At 45.4% G+C, this 17,432-nt stretch overlaps 1 protein-coding gene across 1 annotated transcript in view; it reads right to left on the reverse strand.

Annotated features, from left to right (window-relative positions):
- The window catches only part of BRINP1 (BMP/retinoic acid inducible neural specific 1), an 80,454-nt gene that overhangs the window by 21,032 nt on the left and 41,990 nt on the right, over positions 1-17,432 (reverse strand). The window contains exon 3 of the mRNA XM_048965798.1: positions 3,202-3,392. Within this exon, the coding sequence (XP_048821755.1) occupies positions 3,202-3,392 (191 nt within the window). The remainder of the gene's footprint in view (positions 1-3,201; positions 3,393-17,432) is intronic.

Consider the following 17,432-nt stretch of genomic DNA (forward strand, 5'->3'; position numbering starts at 1 on the left):
GAGGACTTAAATCCAAGTATCCAATGAAACACAACAGGTGCATATAGCAAACACTCAGGAAAGCACACAGCAATGAGGTGACAGTGATTAGTGTGAGAAGCAGCAGTCACAGAGTGCCAGGTGCCTCCTTGCTGTCAGCGCATTTCCAGGTCTCATTGTCAAGGCGGATTTTCACAGGGGGATTGAAGGAAGGTCAGGCTTTGTGAATTTTCATCAGGCAGCTTGTTTGCCACTGGAAGGACAGCCTCGTGGGAGAGGTTTGGGGGAGCAAAGTGGTGTGCTTTGGGGCAGAAGTATTTCTCAGCTATTTAGCTGTGTGGAGATGCTGCAGACATTAATAGGGCTTCACCTCCACTGCACATGGCTGCAAATGGAAAGGGAAGACCTGGAGTGATGCTCCTCAGCTGCAGCTCTCTGAGGAACCTGCGGGATTCAGGCAGCACCAACACTGGGGTTTCACCAGGAAGTGGAAAAAGCAGCTGTTTGTGGAGAAAAAACCCTGATTCCTCCTTCTGATAGCTGAAGCACAACACTCAGGAGCTAAGATATATTAGCTAGAGAAACGCTGCGACTGGAGATGCATTGGACAGAGAGCAAACTGGCTTGAACTACTCAGGCATTGACACCAATTTCAGAGTCAGAATCAGCCTTGGACCCCCCAGACAGCATGGAGTAGGCAACGAGCCACTGCAACAGCTCCTAGACATCAGAAAGGAGAACCCAATGCTTTGAGATGCTGCAGATGAAAGGTTTTACTGCAGAAGTCATGTCTTTTGCTCCCTGAGTTGTCTGAGTTCCTCCATTGGGAGGAAGAAAGAAGGTGAGGAAAGTAAAGCCCTTGAGATTTGATGCTTTTCCTGAAGGACAAATTCAGTCCCTAGGAGGGAAAGGTGCTGAGCAGAGATAACACAGCTGGAAACCTATTCTTCGCACATGTGTGCAGACCAGGAAAAGCGCAGCATCCCCATGGAGAGTACGCGTGAACAAGCAACCCTTAGATCAAGAGAGGTTAATAGACTTTTGCTGCATTATTAAGTCTTAATTTCTCGTTTATTAAGTGGATGCTATGTTCAAAGTTGTCTTTCCTTCAGGGCTTTCCCTGCAAATTGGCTCTCAGCTCTGTGTGCTCCATCCTGGAGCATGGATGCCCTCGAAACGACCCTTCACCAGTTCCTTTGTCAGAACTAGAGTACAGCTGGATTTTAGACTCTACAAGGATCTGGATGCTCCATGAAAGTCATGGAGCCTGTTTCTTCTGTGGCCAGGTGTGAAACTCTGTGTTTGCCCTGGGCTGGCCTGATCCATCACCCAGCCTCCTGGGGTCAGTGCAACAGATAGCACTGAAAAGCAACAAAATTTCTTTGGCATTTGTCATTCATTTGCAACATAAGACATCAGGCCATGCTGCAAACCCTGTAATCCAAAGCAGGAGTCCTGGAACTTATTTATTTTAGGACATCTCCCGGAGGTCTTAGGAGGGTCAGTGCATGTCTGGTTTTATGCCCCAGAGGTCTTGTTTATCCCACAGACTGTGCTAAGAGTGTGCCCTCCCTGCATAATGTGTGCTCAGCCTCATCTGCATCTTCTGTAGGGCTGCCACTGCCAACATAAATTCTTTTTTTCCCCCAATGTTGCTCACTGTGCTCTGGGCTGATAGAGCAGTTTGCTCTCCTCTCCAATACCAGTTCTCCTTGCAAGTCTCTGCATATTTAAAATTGTTGTGTTGTAAAATCAGGAGAAGAAACAAGCCACTGTGAATAATTCACAACCTCACCCAGGCAAAATTAAAAATATATTTCAACATCAAAGGTCTTTCTTATTTCAGATTTCCAGGGATGTGAACAGGGAGACAAGAAAAAAAAGGCACGTCAATGGAAAGGAAAGTGAGCCCCAGTAGAAAACTCTCAACACCTTTCTAGTTTCCTACTTGGCTGCTTTGGGCTCAATAAAACACAGTCCTAAAAACTATTTCCTCAATGAAGAGGTTTTTATCCTTACAGCAAGTTCTTCAGGGCCTGATGCAGGCACCGCTCATGCACTTCAGTGCATGGAGACCTTCTCCCTCACATTTCTTGCTGATGGAGCAGCCAGTTTGAGCGGCTGGGCAGGAGGAGCAGCCTGAGGTTCTTTGAAGGATGCACGCTGCACAAGAGGTCATTTGCCTTCAGTGGAACTGTGCCAATTTACTTACCACCTCATTTGTGCATGAATCACATGCACACATCTAATCTCATCTACATCTCATCTGAGCATCTGCAGAATGCTTTGGGAATAGGCAGACGGCCAAAAATTCCTCAAAGTTCACTACAAACTTCACAGTGTGGCAAGGGTGGAGGTCAAGAGCAACAGCAACAAACTCTACTGAAATTAAAACCATTTACCAGTGCAGCAACCTTATGGATACATGTTCTCAGAGGAAAGGAATTTAAATGCATGCCCTAAAACAGTAAAGAACGATAAAAATGATATAATGAAAAAAGAAATCATCATGAATTTTTAAGAGGAGATGCTGATTTTCACCCCTCATATTCTCAGTACTCAAAATGTTAATGCAGCAGCAACAGCAGTGCACTCACATGGTTAGTGGCCATACAGTTCTCTGCCTTCTGTCACCACTAGACAAATTCTGCCTGCACATATAAACCTCTCTGCAGTCCTTGTCCACTTTACATTTTAGTCGTGATTTTCCAGCAGTCGGGTCCACGTTGCTGCTTTCCCTTCTGCATTCAGCCCAGACCTCCCTGGCCGCCTCTTCCCCTGCTGCATCCACTCCCCGCCCAACTCCTTCTCCTGGAGCTCATTACAATTCCTCCAGTTCCAGCTAGAAAGCATGTCTTCCCTCTGCATTTTGTTTCATACTGCAAAAATAGGAATCAGCCCACTCTATTGCCAAAGTAAGGACAGGGGCAGAGGAGCGGCAGACAGGCTCCTGCTAAATGAAGCATGTTTATCTTGCTGCACACCAGCACGCACTCTGTTGTCAGAGGAGCACAGGTGCACACGTATCACAGATGCTGAACGTGCACGCCTTGCTCTGTGAATTCATTTGCAAAGGTTTCGGGGGATTTTTAATCCTAATGATGAGACAGTCTTGGGCTGGGGGTCTCCACGTGGCATGGCCAATGGCCTGTGGGTGTTGCCCAGAGCCTTCCCAACCATACCGACACCGCTGGAAGAGAAGAGCCCGGGCTGTCCACCTACCTCCCAGGGTGGCAGAGATGAGGATGTGTGTGCCGTACTTTTTGATGATGGTATCGATGAACTGCTGCGTGGTGGGTCTCCGGCCCAGGAGGCGGATGCTCCTCTGGAACTCAGGCATCAGGGGCAGTGGGTTGTGGAGCAGGTCCCTTCGCTCAATGGCTGTGTTCCTCACCTTCCAACGGGCAAACTCCCTACGTGACAAGACAGGAACACAAGAGGAGTGAGGTGCTGAGTCCGGAGGGGCAAGGAGAACCCCTGAGGGCAGGGAAGGAGGATGGTGAAGGAGATGATGATCCCACTGGACAGCCCCGCATGGATACACACACGGGGCTACAGGGCTAGACAGAAAGGGAGGGGAGGAGAAGACAAATGAGACATTAATGCAGGGCAACAACGCACTTCGGGGATTGAGGTCTGGGCTGGTGAAGAGATGGCCTTGGAATCTCCAGAGGAGTCCTGCAGAGTGCTGCATTTCCCTACAAAGAAAGCAGGCTGGCCCTTACATCCCCACATACTTTGGGGTATTACATCTCTCCCTAAAGCAGCAAATTCTGGTCTCTGTCACCAAATCATAGAATCACAGAATGGCTTAGCTTAAAAATCATCCAGTTCCAACCTCTGTTGAGAGTTAATTGGCCCCCACCAGCTCAGACTGCGTAGGGCTCCATCCATGGACATGGGATGGGGCACCCACTGCTCTGGGCAGCAGTGCCAGCACCTCACTGCCTCTGAGTGAAAAAGAACAGGTCAGTTTGATATACTTGAGACCTAGATCGGTCCAACCATTTCTACATCCTCCTGTCCTCACATTCACAACCCATCCTGGTATTTAGAGCTACTGCTCTTGCAAAACAGACGGAAGGAAATGCATTGTCTCCAAACATCTTTCAGTAACAGGAAGTACAGCAAAAGAACAGCTCGAAAAACAGCATATTTACTAAACCATCTAAAAGGATCAATTCAAATGTAAGCAGGAGGACTGAATGAAAATGAAAGTTTTGTTCATTTTTCTTTCTTTTTTTTTTTTAAGTAGGAATTGATTTTCAAATCCCATCTTTTAAACCGATAGCAAATGGTAAAAAAAAATAAAGTTAAATGTTTGCAGGAGCATCTCTTCATTGCAAGTATCCACTTTGAAACAACACAAAGGCAAGTGTCTTGAGAAAACCTTACACACCTGTGAACTAAAAACCAGGCCTCTGAAATACATCACCAGCTGAGCACCTGCAAGATGAGAAACCTGATAATGCCCTTTGAAAAATATTGAGGAAGGCCTTCTTAAAAAGGAAAGAATATTATTTATAACCACTCTCCTACAATGCACCTGCGCTATCTTAACCCATCTCCCAGATAATCAAGTCACAGACTTCTCTGTCCCTTTTCATTCAATTATTCCTGTAAATGGGATTTAAGACAAAGATGCATTTAAATAATAGGAATGACAATACCTGGCACTGGCACGGCACTTTCTATCATTGTTTGTCAACCAGCACCTGCAGTCCCACTCTGCTGGAGGAGAACCTGACACGCAGGCAGATCTGGAGGTACCATCAGCGAGCTGCAAAGCCAGCACAGCTTTCTGCTCAGAGGTTGACTCTACACCCAGCCAATTTTATGTGTATTAGGTTCTTTCACTTAACGCAATTATGCATGTATTTATTTTGATTGCATACCATCACAACACCCCAGGCTGCCTAACAGCAGTTGCATTCATTAAAATAGCAAAGTGGTGGCTTTTTACTTCAAAATGTCTCCTTCCATCTGAGCTAATGCCCCCTCTGTAGCTCCTAGGCTTTCACAAGCCAAGTAAATAGCCCAAAGCAGAACACCCCTCTGATAACATTCTAGAACTCAGTAATGTCAAAACTTGAAATCTGCAGAAGTGCAGGTTTTTCCCAGAAAAATATCTGCCAAAAGGCCAAAAAAAGAGGGGGAAAAAAGGAAGGGAAAGGGGCAGGGACAGAGCAAACCTGTACCTAACATCATGAGTGGAGAAAACACAGAATATTGGCTCAAAAACTGTCTATAGAAACAAGTACGCTAGCCATGAAGTTATTGCATGGAGCATCGCATTCTTCTACTTTATAAAACGCTCCAGTACTTGGTTTCTGTGGAAGAGACACATCTGGGGGTCCCACAATTGCTTTCAGTGATAAGTAGAACCTTAAAAGTAAAGAGAGCTTCTGTCTGACACTGCAGGGTGAGGGTGCTCTCATCATTCATGATCCCAAACCTGGCTCTAGAAAGAAACCCCCTCTGCACGAAGTAGGAACGGTCCCTTCAGGACAGAGCAATTCTCACTGATGGAGCAGTTACATTGCATGGGAAGATGCAGATCTGGATGCTAAAAGACAGGCAAAGCTTTATAATAAATAGAAATTCCCATGTTCCTACCATAAAGACTGTAAGTGTAGGAAAAATGCCATCTGTGCTTCCTCTCCAAAGAGACCATTTTTAGACCCTGTAAAATCAAATGTACTTTTGCTCTCAGATTGCTGCTTCCTGGAAGTGCTATCAGTAAAGTCAGGAGATACTTAAACCCTCCATGGCCAGGATGCTTTCAGAAAGGGAAGTGAGAATACTTCATGCAGTCAGAAAAAATGACAGAAATTTTGCTTTTCACACTCTCAAAATATCTATTTCAAAGCAAAAAAAACAATGCAGCTGAAGCATACAGCTGTTCAAGTAGGGACTTACTGATATATCAACACCCAAACCCAAGGAAAGCCCCTAAGAAGCCCAAGAAAAGTGGATGGAGATGGACTGGGCAAACAGCTACAGTTAAGTTCGTGTAATAGAATGCAGTAGGCAGTACAGATGGAAGAAGACAGGAGAAGAAAAAGACAATTTGGTAAGCAATGTTTTCAGGGGAAAAGAAGAGTTCTTTTGTTGTTTTTTCTTTTTTTAATATCAGACCCCACGTAATCTCTTGACAGCAGTGGCAGGAGGCAGAAGGGGGAGAAATCGCTGCCATATCAGCAACCCTGCCTGCTACCAAGGGACAATTCCAGCCCCCGTTCACAGAGCAGAGAAGTCCTGAGCAGCACCCACATCCACACTGCAGCATCATACTGAAGGGGAGGTTTTCTACCTCGTTCTTTCACATGCAGACCCTCCCCAGCACTCCCTGCTCTCAGGGCATACCATGGAGGTGAAAGCCCAGTTCTGTTATCCTCTCCTGTTGCCTAGATGTGTGGCTTTCATAGCTGATGAGAAAAGCTGAGCAAATATGTTATGATGAATAATTTATGCAACTCAACTAACTTAGATGTTTATCTTCAGCACATGGAATATCTAACAGCCAGCTGCAATTCCCTCTAATTTATGCATTATTTGGATTTACTTAGTGACATTCTTTAAGCTGCATTTTTTAGGCTACACCATAGTATTTGTATTTTCTCCTTGTGTATTGTTGCTTGGTTGGGACTGGTCAGTCAAATGATGCAGTATTGTCTAGCTTCCCCATTAATAACCACAAATACCTTTCCACATTTTAAACTTGGCTTTCTCAGTACCAGAATATTTTATATACAAAGCAATGCTCTGAATACTAGCAATCTTACATATAAACCATAGAACTCCATGCTGTAGGATGCACTTGAGGACAAGATTATGGTACAATTTTGGAAAACAGACTTGACATTAATGAATATGGCCGGTGAGATGAGTGAGAATTATTGAAGTGACTGAAAAAAAAGGTTTACAGGGAGCGATTTACTTCCAGCCTTGGGGGATAATCCAACCAGTGACTCCTGAAATCTGTGAAGAAACACCTCCAAGAACAGGTTTTCTATTAACTTTCAATGTCAGACTTAATTGCATTTTCTACAGAAGCAGCTGCTGTTGGCCAAAGCAGAATCCATGCTACCCGGCCAGGCAAACAAGCTCTCGTCTGATTGTCATCACAGAATCCTTGAGTCTCTGAATCCTTGGAGGACTCATCAAGGCCTCAGCTTTATGGATGCTGTGTGCAGAGAGGCACTGAAATTCTTCCTTCCAGAAATCCTTCTCAGATGCCATTTCACTGATCATTGCTTCTCAGCAGCATCAGTGCCACTGCCCGGAAAGTGCAGGTGAGGTTCCATGGGTCTCGAGGCACTTTATGAAAGAGAAAAATCGTTCTGTTGTTTGCTAGCTTTCCAAGTGAAGAAGTTGCAAAGAGTTGGCCAGTATTGTGATGGTACCTCCTGATGATGGTTGGGATTAATACAGTCTTGTGACCCTCGGGGGAAATCCCTGGCCAGGACCTGAACTTCTGCCAGTGGGAAAGCTTTTATAGGCTTCAGAAAGGAGATAAACCTCTTAACAAGGAGGAGAAAGGATCTGTATCCCTGATGTAGAGACGGGATAAGGAGGAACTATGAGCTAACGTCTGAGTAGTGGAGGAGAGGCACTTGTTTATGTTCTAACGTCTCGCCAGTGTAGACAGCCCTTGCTAATGGGGAGAGTACGCAGGAAAATGCCTGCCAGGTCAGTGGAGAGCAGTCTGCTCCCTTAATATCTGGTGAAAGCACTGAAGAGTCTACTCTTAATGGCTGGAAGGGGTAGTGTCTCACTGCTAGTACCTAAAGGAGGGGAGAGGAAAGCAAGGGATGAAGTACATGCAGTAGCCTCAGGGAGGCAGATGTGCATATTTCAGCCCTTCCCCTTTGTCAAGTAAGGGGATGCATTTGATTTATATATGGCTGTATCTGGGAAAATACTTTCCTCCCCCCCTCCCCCCCCCCTTCCTACAGTCTGTGTTAATGAGCTAGCCATCAAGGCCATGCATGTCAGACAGACAGAGTCACTGGAGAGGCCCTGGCGCTCATTAGCACTATGACCCCTCCAGGGAAACACACACAAAAAAGGGGGGAAAATGCTGAAGAGACAAGCCAAAAGCCTAGAATGGGAACATCACCCAGACCCCCACTGCAGCAGCAGAGAGGATAGGAGAATCCAAGGGCAGGAACAGGGAGAGAAAGCTGAAAAGAGAGGCCGTCGGAGCAAATTAAATTCCCCATCTTCAAACAGCCAAGGCAACCAAAGGACGTAAGTGAAGAAATAAGTTCAGTACAGACCTCAGGGATCGTTGCTTGAAACCAAAAAGAAATTAAATGCATTAAACAATGAACGAGACAGAGTCTGTTCAAAAAAAAAAAAAAAAAGATAGAAAAAAAAACCAGAATAGAGAGAAACTGAACAAAGTCCGTAACTATCACAATACCATCCCAATGCCTTCTGTTCCTGTGATGCTGCATATGTCAGTGGGAATTGGGCAGAGAAAGGGCACCAGCTCCCTCCTGCTCAGTGGTTCTTTATCTGTGTTGTAGAACATAGCTCAAAAGCTCCAATGGTCATCACAGAATCATATAATCATGAAGGTTGGAAAGACTCATCAAGCTCAACCACCAGCCCATTCTCTCCATACCCACTAATAAAATAGTTATTTTGTGTGCCATCTACCCACTTCTTGAACACCACCACTTCCTGGGCACCCTGTTCCAATACCTCAAGCCCTTTCTTTGATGAAATTTTTTCTAATTTCCAATCTGAACCTTCGCTGGCGTAACTTAAAACCATTACCTCTCACCTCTCTGGTGAGCAGACAGAACCTTTCCGAATGAGGCAGCACTCTCTTCAGTAATAGCAAGTAGTAAACATTGCTTAATGCCCTCCACCTGCCCTGCTACACATACAGTGATGTCAGTAGGATGCCAGGTAAGAGATAGAGAGCTCCCAGAGCCTTCTTGTTCTCTTAGGTTTTGGTGTATGCACATCTCCCTGGGCTCATGTTTACCCCTTGCTATCACCCAAGTACCTCACAATCATTCAGGCTGACGTTTTGGGGCAACCCTATGTCGCAGAGAAGTGTTATTAGCTGTTTGCAGCCAGAACACAGGCAGTATTCAGACTTTGTCCAGGTAAAACAGAAGCTTTTTGATAGCATCAGGAACTGAGCCCAGTGTCCTCTAAAAATCCTCCTGGATGCTCCTACAACAGAGCTGGGATTTCTGTTTGTTTGCTCTGTTTGTTTTTCCTTTTCTCAATCTAATTGTCCCAGCCAGGGGCTGCACAAAGTACCAGTTATCTCCAGTCCCCAGGGCGATTGCTCGTCCAGGCTGCTGTGAGCCCGACTGCAAACAATGCCATGGAGGCAGGGCAGAGCAGGACTGCAGCACTGTAATGCTTATCTTTTACCACCAGATCTGGCTTAATGCAAGCCTGTGCTGGCTATCTGTGGTCATGGTGGGCATGGTGATGTTTTATTTCCAGTCTATGCCCTCAAAACGCCAGACAGCCCCAGGCTGAGCATTGCAATATTCCTTCAGCAGTTCCCTCTGCAGTCTGGCCCCTTCTCTATCTAGGCCAGCATGAAGAAGTCATCCTTCAAAGCTGAGCTTTTCAAAGGCCCTACAAGAATTAGTTTCCTGTGAGGGCTTGGCACTCATCCCCCCTAATCTGTTTAAGAAAACTCTAGTCCATAGATTCAAACCAGTTCCAAATTAGACAGAGGATGAAGACTTGCCATAAAAGAAAGAGGGGAAAAAAAAATCTAAGGAAGTATGAAAAAGGAATAATTTAAGCTGAAAATCTTGTGCATAACATTGTGCATAATAACCAGGCCAGCAGACAGGCTGCCATATGACAGCCAGCAGGTGAATAAGATAAAGAAATTTGATATTGATCTATTGATTAATGCCGTGCTGTCCATGCCAGTTTTATTTCTTTAGGAGTGTACAACTGCACAGGACTGAACCCAAGGCAAAGTCCATCAGTGCCTGGCTGACTCCAGATACCCATCTAGAAGAAATAGAGTGCTTTGAATGACTGACACCTTCATGTTCCTCAGGACGGTGGAAGAACCTTCTGCTGTTTTTCCTTGGTCTATACTTCGGCCATATGGTCTGGGCTGAGGTGTCTGAGACCTCAGTGTCTCCCTCTGTTCTAGGCAATCACTTCAGCCTGCTCCAAACAGAGTTTTTTTGTCTTTTGTCTCTCTGCTATTTTTCTAAAATTAAAAAATAAAATAAAATTCTTCAGGGGCTGAAAATATTGCTTTTCTTTTCTTTTTTTTTTTTTAAAAGGAGAGAGAGATGAATAATAAGTCCAGAATGACATGAAGTTTGCAAGAAACAATAAGAAAGAAAATTACTTCAAAGTTAGGTGGATTTCGTGTGACCTTGAAAGTATCTGGGTAAACAGATTGTTCCAGCAGTGAATTAAAATCCAATCAGACAAACATGACTCTGAGCCTTGTGTTCTCTGTCAGGATGTGACTATACCTGGATCTCTCAGGAGACAGCAAGTAATTGTTGGGTGCTGGAAAGATCGATTTATTTAAAAGAAGGTGAAACAGGAATAAATGTATTACTAGAGACTCAAAGCAGAGTGATTCAGCATAGGTGAGTATGAGTTTAAAGACGGGTCATTCATTTTGCTCATTAAGTTGGCTCAGTATTAAATTTCAGCATATCCAAGATGTGGCCGTGATTCCAGGTTTAATATCCAAACAGCTACCATGGCAGACAACCATAAGCAAGGACAGTAGTACTATCCCATCCACTGAATGAGGTCACTCCCAAGTTAGATATTTCTGCACTCTCAGCTAGCATATAGCAACTTCCAAACTGCTTCAGCACAGAGTAAACTCACCAGTCACTCTCGTCTGTTATCTATTGATCCATTCTCATATTCCACATGAGTCAGCTGGTCCAATTCCCTTCCATCACACCCATCAGGTTACAGTGCAACTGCCTGTGGGACATTTGTTCCACTCAACTTTCACCATAATGCACTTTGTGCAGAATTCATTGCAAGCAGCACAAACCTCAGGCATTAGAGATGCCCTTTCCAACACCAGCCTACTTAAGCTTCCTCCACCCTGGAGACTTGCTTGTAAGTAGTTCCCATTACTGTTAACACCATTTCAGCTGTTTTCAGCATTGTGCTGACGGCGCTTCTTTTGAGCCACTACAATTTACATAGCAGTTGATACTGGCTGCTAGAAGCTGGAGTGACATCTCTATGAGAGCTTCCAGCGTTGTTAGCACCGCTGCAGCTTAACAAACATTAGCAACAATAGGAAGAGGTCTGTTCTGTTGCTGTTCTCTTCCTAAAAGCCTGCCTGAACCAGACGTGGTTTGTTAAGCTACCGAAGAAGCTGTTCTAATGGGCTGCCAGGTCGTGTGCTCCAAGCACTGAAACAGACAATACAGAGACACCCATTCCTTCACTGTGAATTACGATAACAATCACAGGAGATGAAGCCAGAGCTACTCTCCATTAAAATATCTGTGGTCGCCTAGAGAAGCTTGTCTACCAACCAGGCACACTGAATTCTGCTGTTAAGACTACGATGACTCTGAGTTTGTTTTTTTCACAGTGTGTTCTCCTGGATTTATGTTTCTGTCCTAAGACCCAGAAATCAAGAGAAAGCAGATGCTGGGAAGTCAAGGAGCTGCCACAAACACACTGTTTTGACCAGCAGTGTGAAGAAACAGATGGAAACATCTGAGTCACCAGTGGAGTTCTGAATGGTCTTGAGGGAACTTGGGATAATTAATGCAAAATTAGCTTCTCTTTCTTCCAATTCTCTTCTTCTTCTTGTATGTTCCTTTTCTCAGCATATTATAAAGGGCTGAAAGAAAGGTAAAGCATAGGATGGTGAGAGACCTCACTAAGTTTGAACATGGGAGAAAAATGAAAATTAGTCAGCCTGGTAAGAAACAACAATAATAATGAGATAACTTCATGTTGAAGTGTTTGTTTGGGCTTCAGTAGGACAGAGGTTTAAAATCCACAGGAAACCCTCCTTCTATGGCTAAATAGTACTTGAAAACATTTAACTCCACTATTTCTTAAAGCAAGCTTCAAATGGAAGAAAGGCAGACATTCTCATTTATAGAGCAGAGAGAAAATCCCCCTGGGAAGGACTGCTCTGTGCCGTGCCCTGGTGAGCTCTCCCTGTCCCACGTATCCTCTCACCAGGCCAGGTCTGCCCCGCCACAAAACTCACCATTGCTCACCAGTATTCTGATGAGCACAGCGGTATGAATCAAAGACTGCAACAAGAACGCAGTTTGGAACAAGTTGTTTCATTAAATTGCACTTGCTTCATTTCCTGAAGATACCGATGTTTGAACTTCTGGTGATATTTTCCCCTAATTTTAGCTACAGAAAGCTGATAACCTCAGCTTGCAACACCACAGCCCCAAGCTTCGCTCTCTACTTATCGTGATTCACAGTAAACTCAGATGAAAAAAAAGCGTGATAAATGTGTTCTTGAACTTTAATTTCTCATGTTACAGGCACGGGTACCTGACTACTGCACTACTGGCAACCGAAGCACGGCATTTGTCAATACTGGGAAAGCAAGCACCAGAAATTTAGCCTTGATTGCCCTTTTTCTCAAAAAGCACAGAATTTTCTCCAACGCAGCATGAAACCATGTTTCAGAATTTGAACTGTTGTTAGAAAATGGAGCCATCACCCCCCTCCGGTCAGTGGTGCTACGCTTTTGGCAAAGCTTCAAATTCGCCGTGCCAGGAGGAGAAAAAAAAAATGTGTTGTTTAAACACAGAACCCCTCCTCCCTCCTACACCCAGCTGTGCCCCCCAGCATGTCCCAGCAGAGCCATCTGGGCACTGTGACCGTGCCTGAGGACTTAGCCAGAGCAGCGATGGCAAAGCTGTCCCCTCGCCCACCCCTCAACCCTGAGTCATTCTCAGCTGATGGAGGAGATGCTGCAGTGGGTGCTGCTGGGTGACTTGGATGGCTAACGCCAGCCTGTTGGCAACACCATCTGTTTGCATCAGGGACCTCGTACTGCAGGCTGGGTGAGGGGTTTAGTCCAGGTTAAATGAAGGGAAGGGATTCTACCCTGGGTAATGTCCTTCAGGTGGAAGACAGTGCTCCTAGGGTTTCCTCTGGGAGCTCTGCTTGGGCTGGGTGTAGGTGCACAGCAAATTGTGACCTGCAGAGATGCTGTAGGGTGGGGAGAATGGTCACATGTGCCCCTAAAAGCACACCCAGACCCAGCACCTGGTCACCAGCCTTAGCAGAACACAGAAGATGGGAGGGCTCAGCAGCTGGCTTCCTTCAGCAACCCCCTGTGCAGAAAGCACTCACAAAGATGTGGGGAATGAGAACAGAAGGGAGCAAAATCTGTTCTGCCATCATAGAACAAAACCACCTTCTGCTCCCACACCAATCTTTGCTACTTTATTCCTATGATGTTGTAAAAGTTGGTTGGGATTTCGGGGTAAATGGTAGCTCCTGCTCACAGTGTCACAGGACGCTCATGACTAATTCTCCATCCCAAGCTTCATGGCTCAACATCTGCTTGCTTTCCGAGCTGTGCTTTTACATCCAGACTCATTGCCAAGGCATCCAGTTTCAACAGTGACATCCAGAAAGCCGGGATATATACAGTGGCTATTTGCAGAGACTGCCTCCTCTCACAGAGTTCACAGAACTCACAGAATGCAGACGGTAACTGGGCCTGAAGTTACCAGTAAAGGCTGAGAAATTAGGCTGCAGAGAATGACTGCAGCAAAATTCAAGCCATCCATAATCAGAGACATTTGTGTTTTGTTCAAGACTTTAAAAAAAAAAGTCCCCAAAAGCCTGTGACATTTCAGAATTACAGAAAAATTAAAGAAAATTTCTCTAGGAAAAAGGTGACCCATTTCCTCAGACTACATCCCTCTTTAGCAAAAAAATAAAAAAACCACCCAGAAACCTGAACACAAGCAGTGAGAAAGCCTTGAACATTCCCCAGTCACTCCCAAATCTCATTTCAACCAAAATCAGTTTTGATGTATTTAATTTTCATTTCCAGTCATGCCATTTCAATCTCAGACATGTTTTGATGGAGGAAATAAAAAGGCTACAATAAAATAAAAATTCACAAACTCGTGAAGAAAGGCAATCTTTTTGCATGCTGCAAAGTGGCCTGCAATAAAAAGACAACCGTGCCTTTCGTGCAACGTTTCATAAAGGAGAAGCTTCATTTTTGTCATGTCCTATCCAGGGAACAGGGTTGAGTGAAATACCTTTGTTTTCTGGGATCTGTTTGTGATGCTCAGACACATTTGGTTATTCAGGCATGTGCTTAGCAATTTCCCAATCTCGTCATGTTTCCTTTAACTGTTACCTGTGACTGATGTATGGATCTCAAAGCCCTTTTAAACAAATGTGTCAATGCAGACAGCAGAACCAAGGCAGCGAGAGACGAGCAACTCTTCCAAGGAAGAGATGCACCATGAAGCGCAACCATGAACAAAATTAACCCAGGTCTGGGGCCAGACTAAAGCATTTCAACAGAAAGAACTGAAGTAGCAACCTGCAGACCCAGCCTCATAGTGGTGATGGAGAACAGAAGGGCAGGAGGCAAATGTCTTCAGAAAACACCACTGCAGGTGGGACAGAAACAGGTTGCCCAGAGGGGTGGTGGTGCCCCATCCCTGCAGACAGCCCAACTCAGGCTGTTGGGGCTCTGAGCACTGATGGAGCTGTGGGTGTCCCTGTGCATTGCAGGAAGTGAGACTCTATGGCCTTTAATGACTCCTTCCAAGTCAAACAAATTTGTGATTCCCAAATCCTGGAGAGGACACTGGGGCCATGTGCAAGCAGTGGAGAAGTATGTGCTACAGCCAACAGGGAGCTGGTGGATTTGTTTGTAGTAAAAGTGAGAGGGATCAAATGCACACCTATGACATTTATCTTCTAGATGGTAATAAGACTCCAGTGCTGTAAAATCAATCTAATGAAATGCAAACCACTTCCTTTGGGAAAGTGATGCTGATTGCCAACTCTGTTGTCTCCCAGTCAGTAAAGGAGAGCATGCAGGTTGGTCTGAGAGAGGAGGCTGCAGACCTGCATGGCCTCCAGCTCACCCACGTTGCTTCATGCTGTCTGAATTCCTGCCTCTTTATGACTATACCAGAACCATATGATCCAGGAGGCTGGTTTAGTGTAAAAAAGGAGCCCCAGACTGTTTCCTCAGCCAACTGAACCTTTGGTACATCCAAAATAGCTGGGAGGGTTTGTTCTACCAACTCTGTAGGTAGAAAAACTACAGGGATGGGAGAGAGTTCAGCGTAAGGGCAGTAATCCAAATTGCTAACTGCCCTGCAATGCGTGCAGAGCTGCTTGTGTGCCTGCCTGCAGGAATCACTTAATTCTGCTGCAGAGCAACATACACATGCATGCTAAAGTCCACATTTCACATTCAGGTCCTGGGGAACCTAAGAGAAAAACTCCTGGACCTCAGCGCAGGAAGCATCCAGCCCGAAATGCAAAAGCAATCTCAAGGTCCAGCAGGGCTCTGCTCTGCTGCATCAGAATCTGGGGCTTGGGAAAGGCCCTGAATACGGCTCTGCCTTTTTTAAGGCAGCCTCAGCATTCAGTGTACGTAAGGAGGAAAGAGAAGTCCGCTGTGTGGGGAGTTGTTTTAGTTTTTCAAGGTTACTAGGGAGTGAAATTGAGAGTGAAGGGGTTGTTCTTCAGTAAGGGCTCTTATGCCTCAGATTTTCATTTTGGCTTGGCAGGTCTTTGCTTTGTGCCTTTGTCATGGCTCAGGAATCCTTTGCTGAGGCTGGGTGGGAGCTTCTGCGAGGTCAGCTCTTCCCCTCTCACCCGTACCACTCTTTCATGGTAAGCTTTTTTTGGTTGAGTTGAAGTCAGGATGTCTCCAAGGCAAGGCACTGGAAACCCAGTCTGGGGGTGATCAGAAGCTGAAAAGACCTCCCCTCATGGCTAAAAAAAGTAAAAGCATCAGCTTGCAGCCTGCATGTCAGCTAAAGCCATAGCTATGGCTGAATAAGGGTTTATGTGCTATTGCACCTCTGAGCCTCTGCTCACAAATAATGAAGCGGACCCCAGGATTCTGAGGCATATGCATATGTATATATTTACCTACTGAACAAAACAGCAATCTCTGCAATGCTTTTTATTTGCCTGCTGTGTTTTGAGATTTAAAGACTCATCTTTTCTGGCTTTTCTTTGCAATCCTAAAAGACAGCCTATTCTTAATTTTTAAATGGAAGCTGTGAGTTATACAATTACGTGACTCAATCCTGGAAGTGCTCAAAGAAGAGGGAGGAAAAAACTAATATGAATCCCCTCCCAAGTCTTATAAAGATTGGAAAAAATAAAATCTGTGAGATCTAGAAGGGAACTGGGACCCTAGTCTCCTGCTCTCAGAAGGATATCAATCCCAGATATCTGTACAGACTGGGAAAAGAACTCTTTGAGAGCAGTCCTGAGGAGAAGGCCTTTGGGGTCCTAAAAAAGAGGAGACAAAAAGCTGCACATGAGCCAGCAATGTGTGCTTGAAGCACAGAAGGCAAACAGTATCCTGGTTTGCATCAACAGAGGGGTGGCAGTGGGCAGGGAGGGGATTGTCCCTTTCTGTGCTGCCCTTGTGAGGCCCCATCTGGAGTGCTGAGCCAGGTCTGGGTCCCCCAGCACAAGGTAGACGTAGAGCTGTTGCAGAGGGCACAGAGGAAGGCCACGAGGATGCTCAGGTGCTGCAGCACCTCTGCTGTGGAGAGAGCTGAGGGCTGGGGGTGTTCAGCCTGGAGAAGAGAAGGGAGGGAAACCTCATTGTGGCCTTCCAGTACTTAAAGGAGCTTTTAAACAGGATTGACTTTCTACATGGGCAAAGAGCGATAGTACAAGGGAGAATGGCTCTACACTTGGTCACTCTGAAAGTAATGCCTCCTATTTATTCCCATAAAAAACACAACAGCTACAAAGAGCTAACATGATCCGATAGAGCAAAGTCTCTGCTACAAAATGCTGTCTTTCTACATAGTCACCACCATTAGCTGTGCATTTTCGCCAGTGATAAACAAGAGCCTGCATGCCATGCTTATCAAAATCTGCACTAGTGGAGGTGACCACTGTGCACCTCTATGAACGCATCACCCACAACCTCTCTGTGCTGGTATCTACTGTTTGGTCTCCATCAGTGTTCAGCAAATATCAATGAATGTCAATGGGTGCCATTTTTTTGCACGGAGGAATTGAGTGGCACCCCTTTGCTCCATCCATACTTCCATGTCAGAGACCATTCTGTCACACAACCCCTCTGCTGCCATCCGTCACACAGCAACAAAATGGAACACTGGTGGGAAGATTCAGCCTCTACTGCCATCCCATCAACATTCATGGTTACCTACCAAGCCCCAGCTGCTTGCTACTCTGCTTGCTGCTTCCCAGCTAAAATCAGCAGTCTCCACAAT

The sequence above is a fragment of the Lagopus muta genome, chromosome 19, assembly GCF_023343835.1.
Source record: "Lagopus muta isolate bLagMut1 chromosome 19, bLagMut1 primary, whole genome shotgun sequence".
Lineage (NCBI taxonomy): Eukaryota > Metazoa > Chordata > Aves > Galliformes > Phasianidae > Lagopus > Lagopus muta.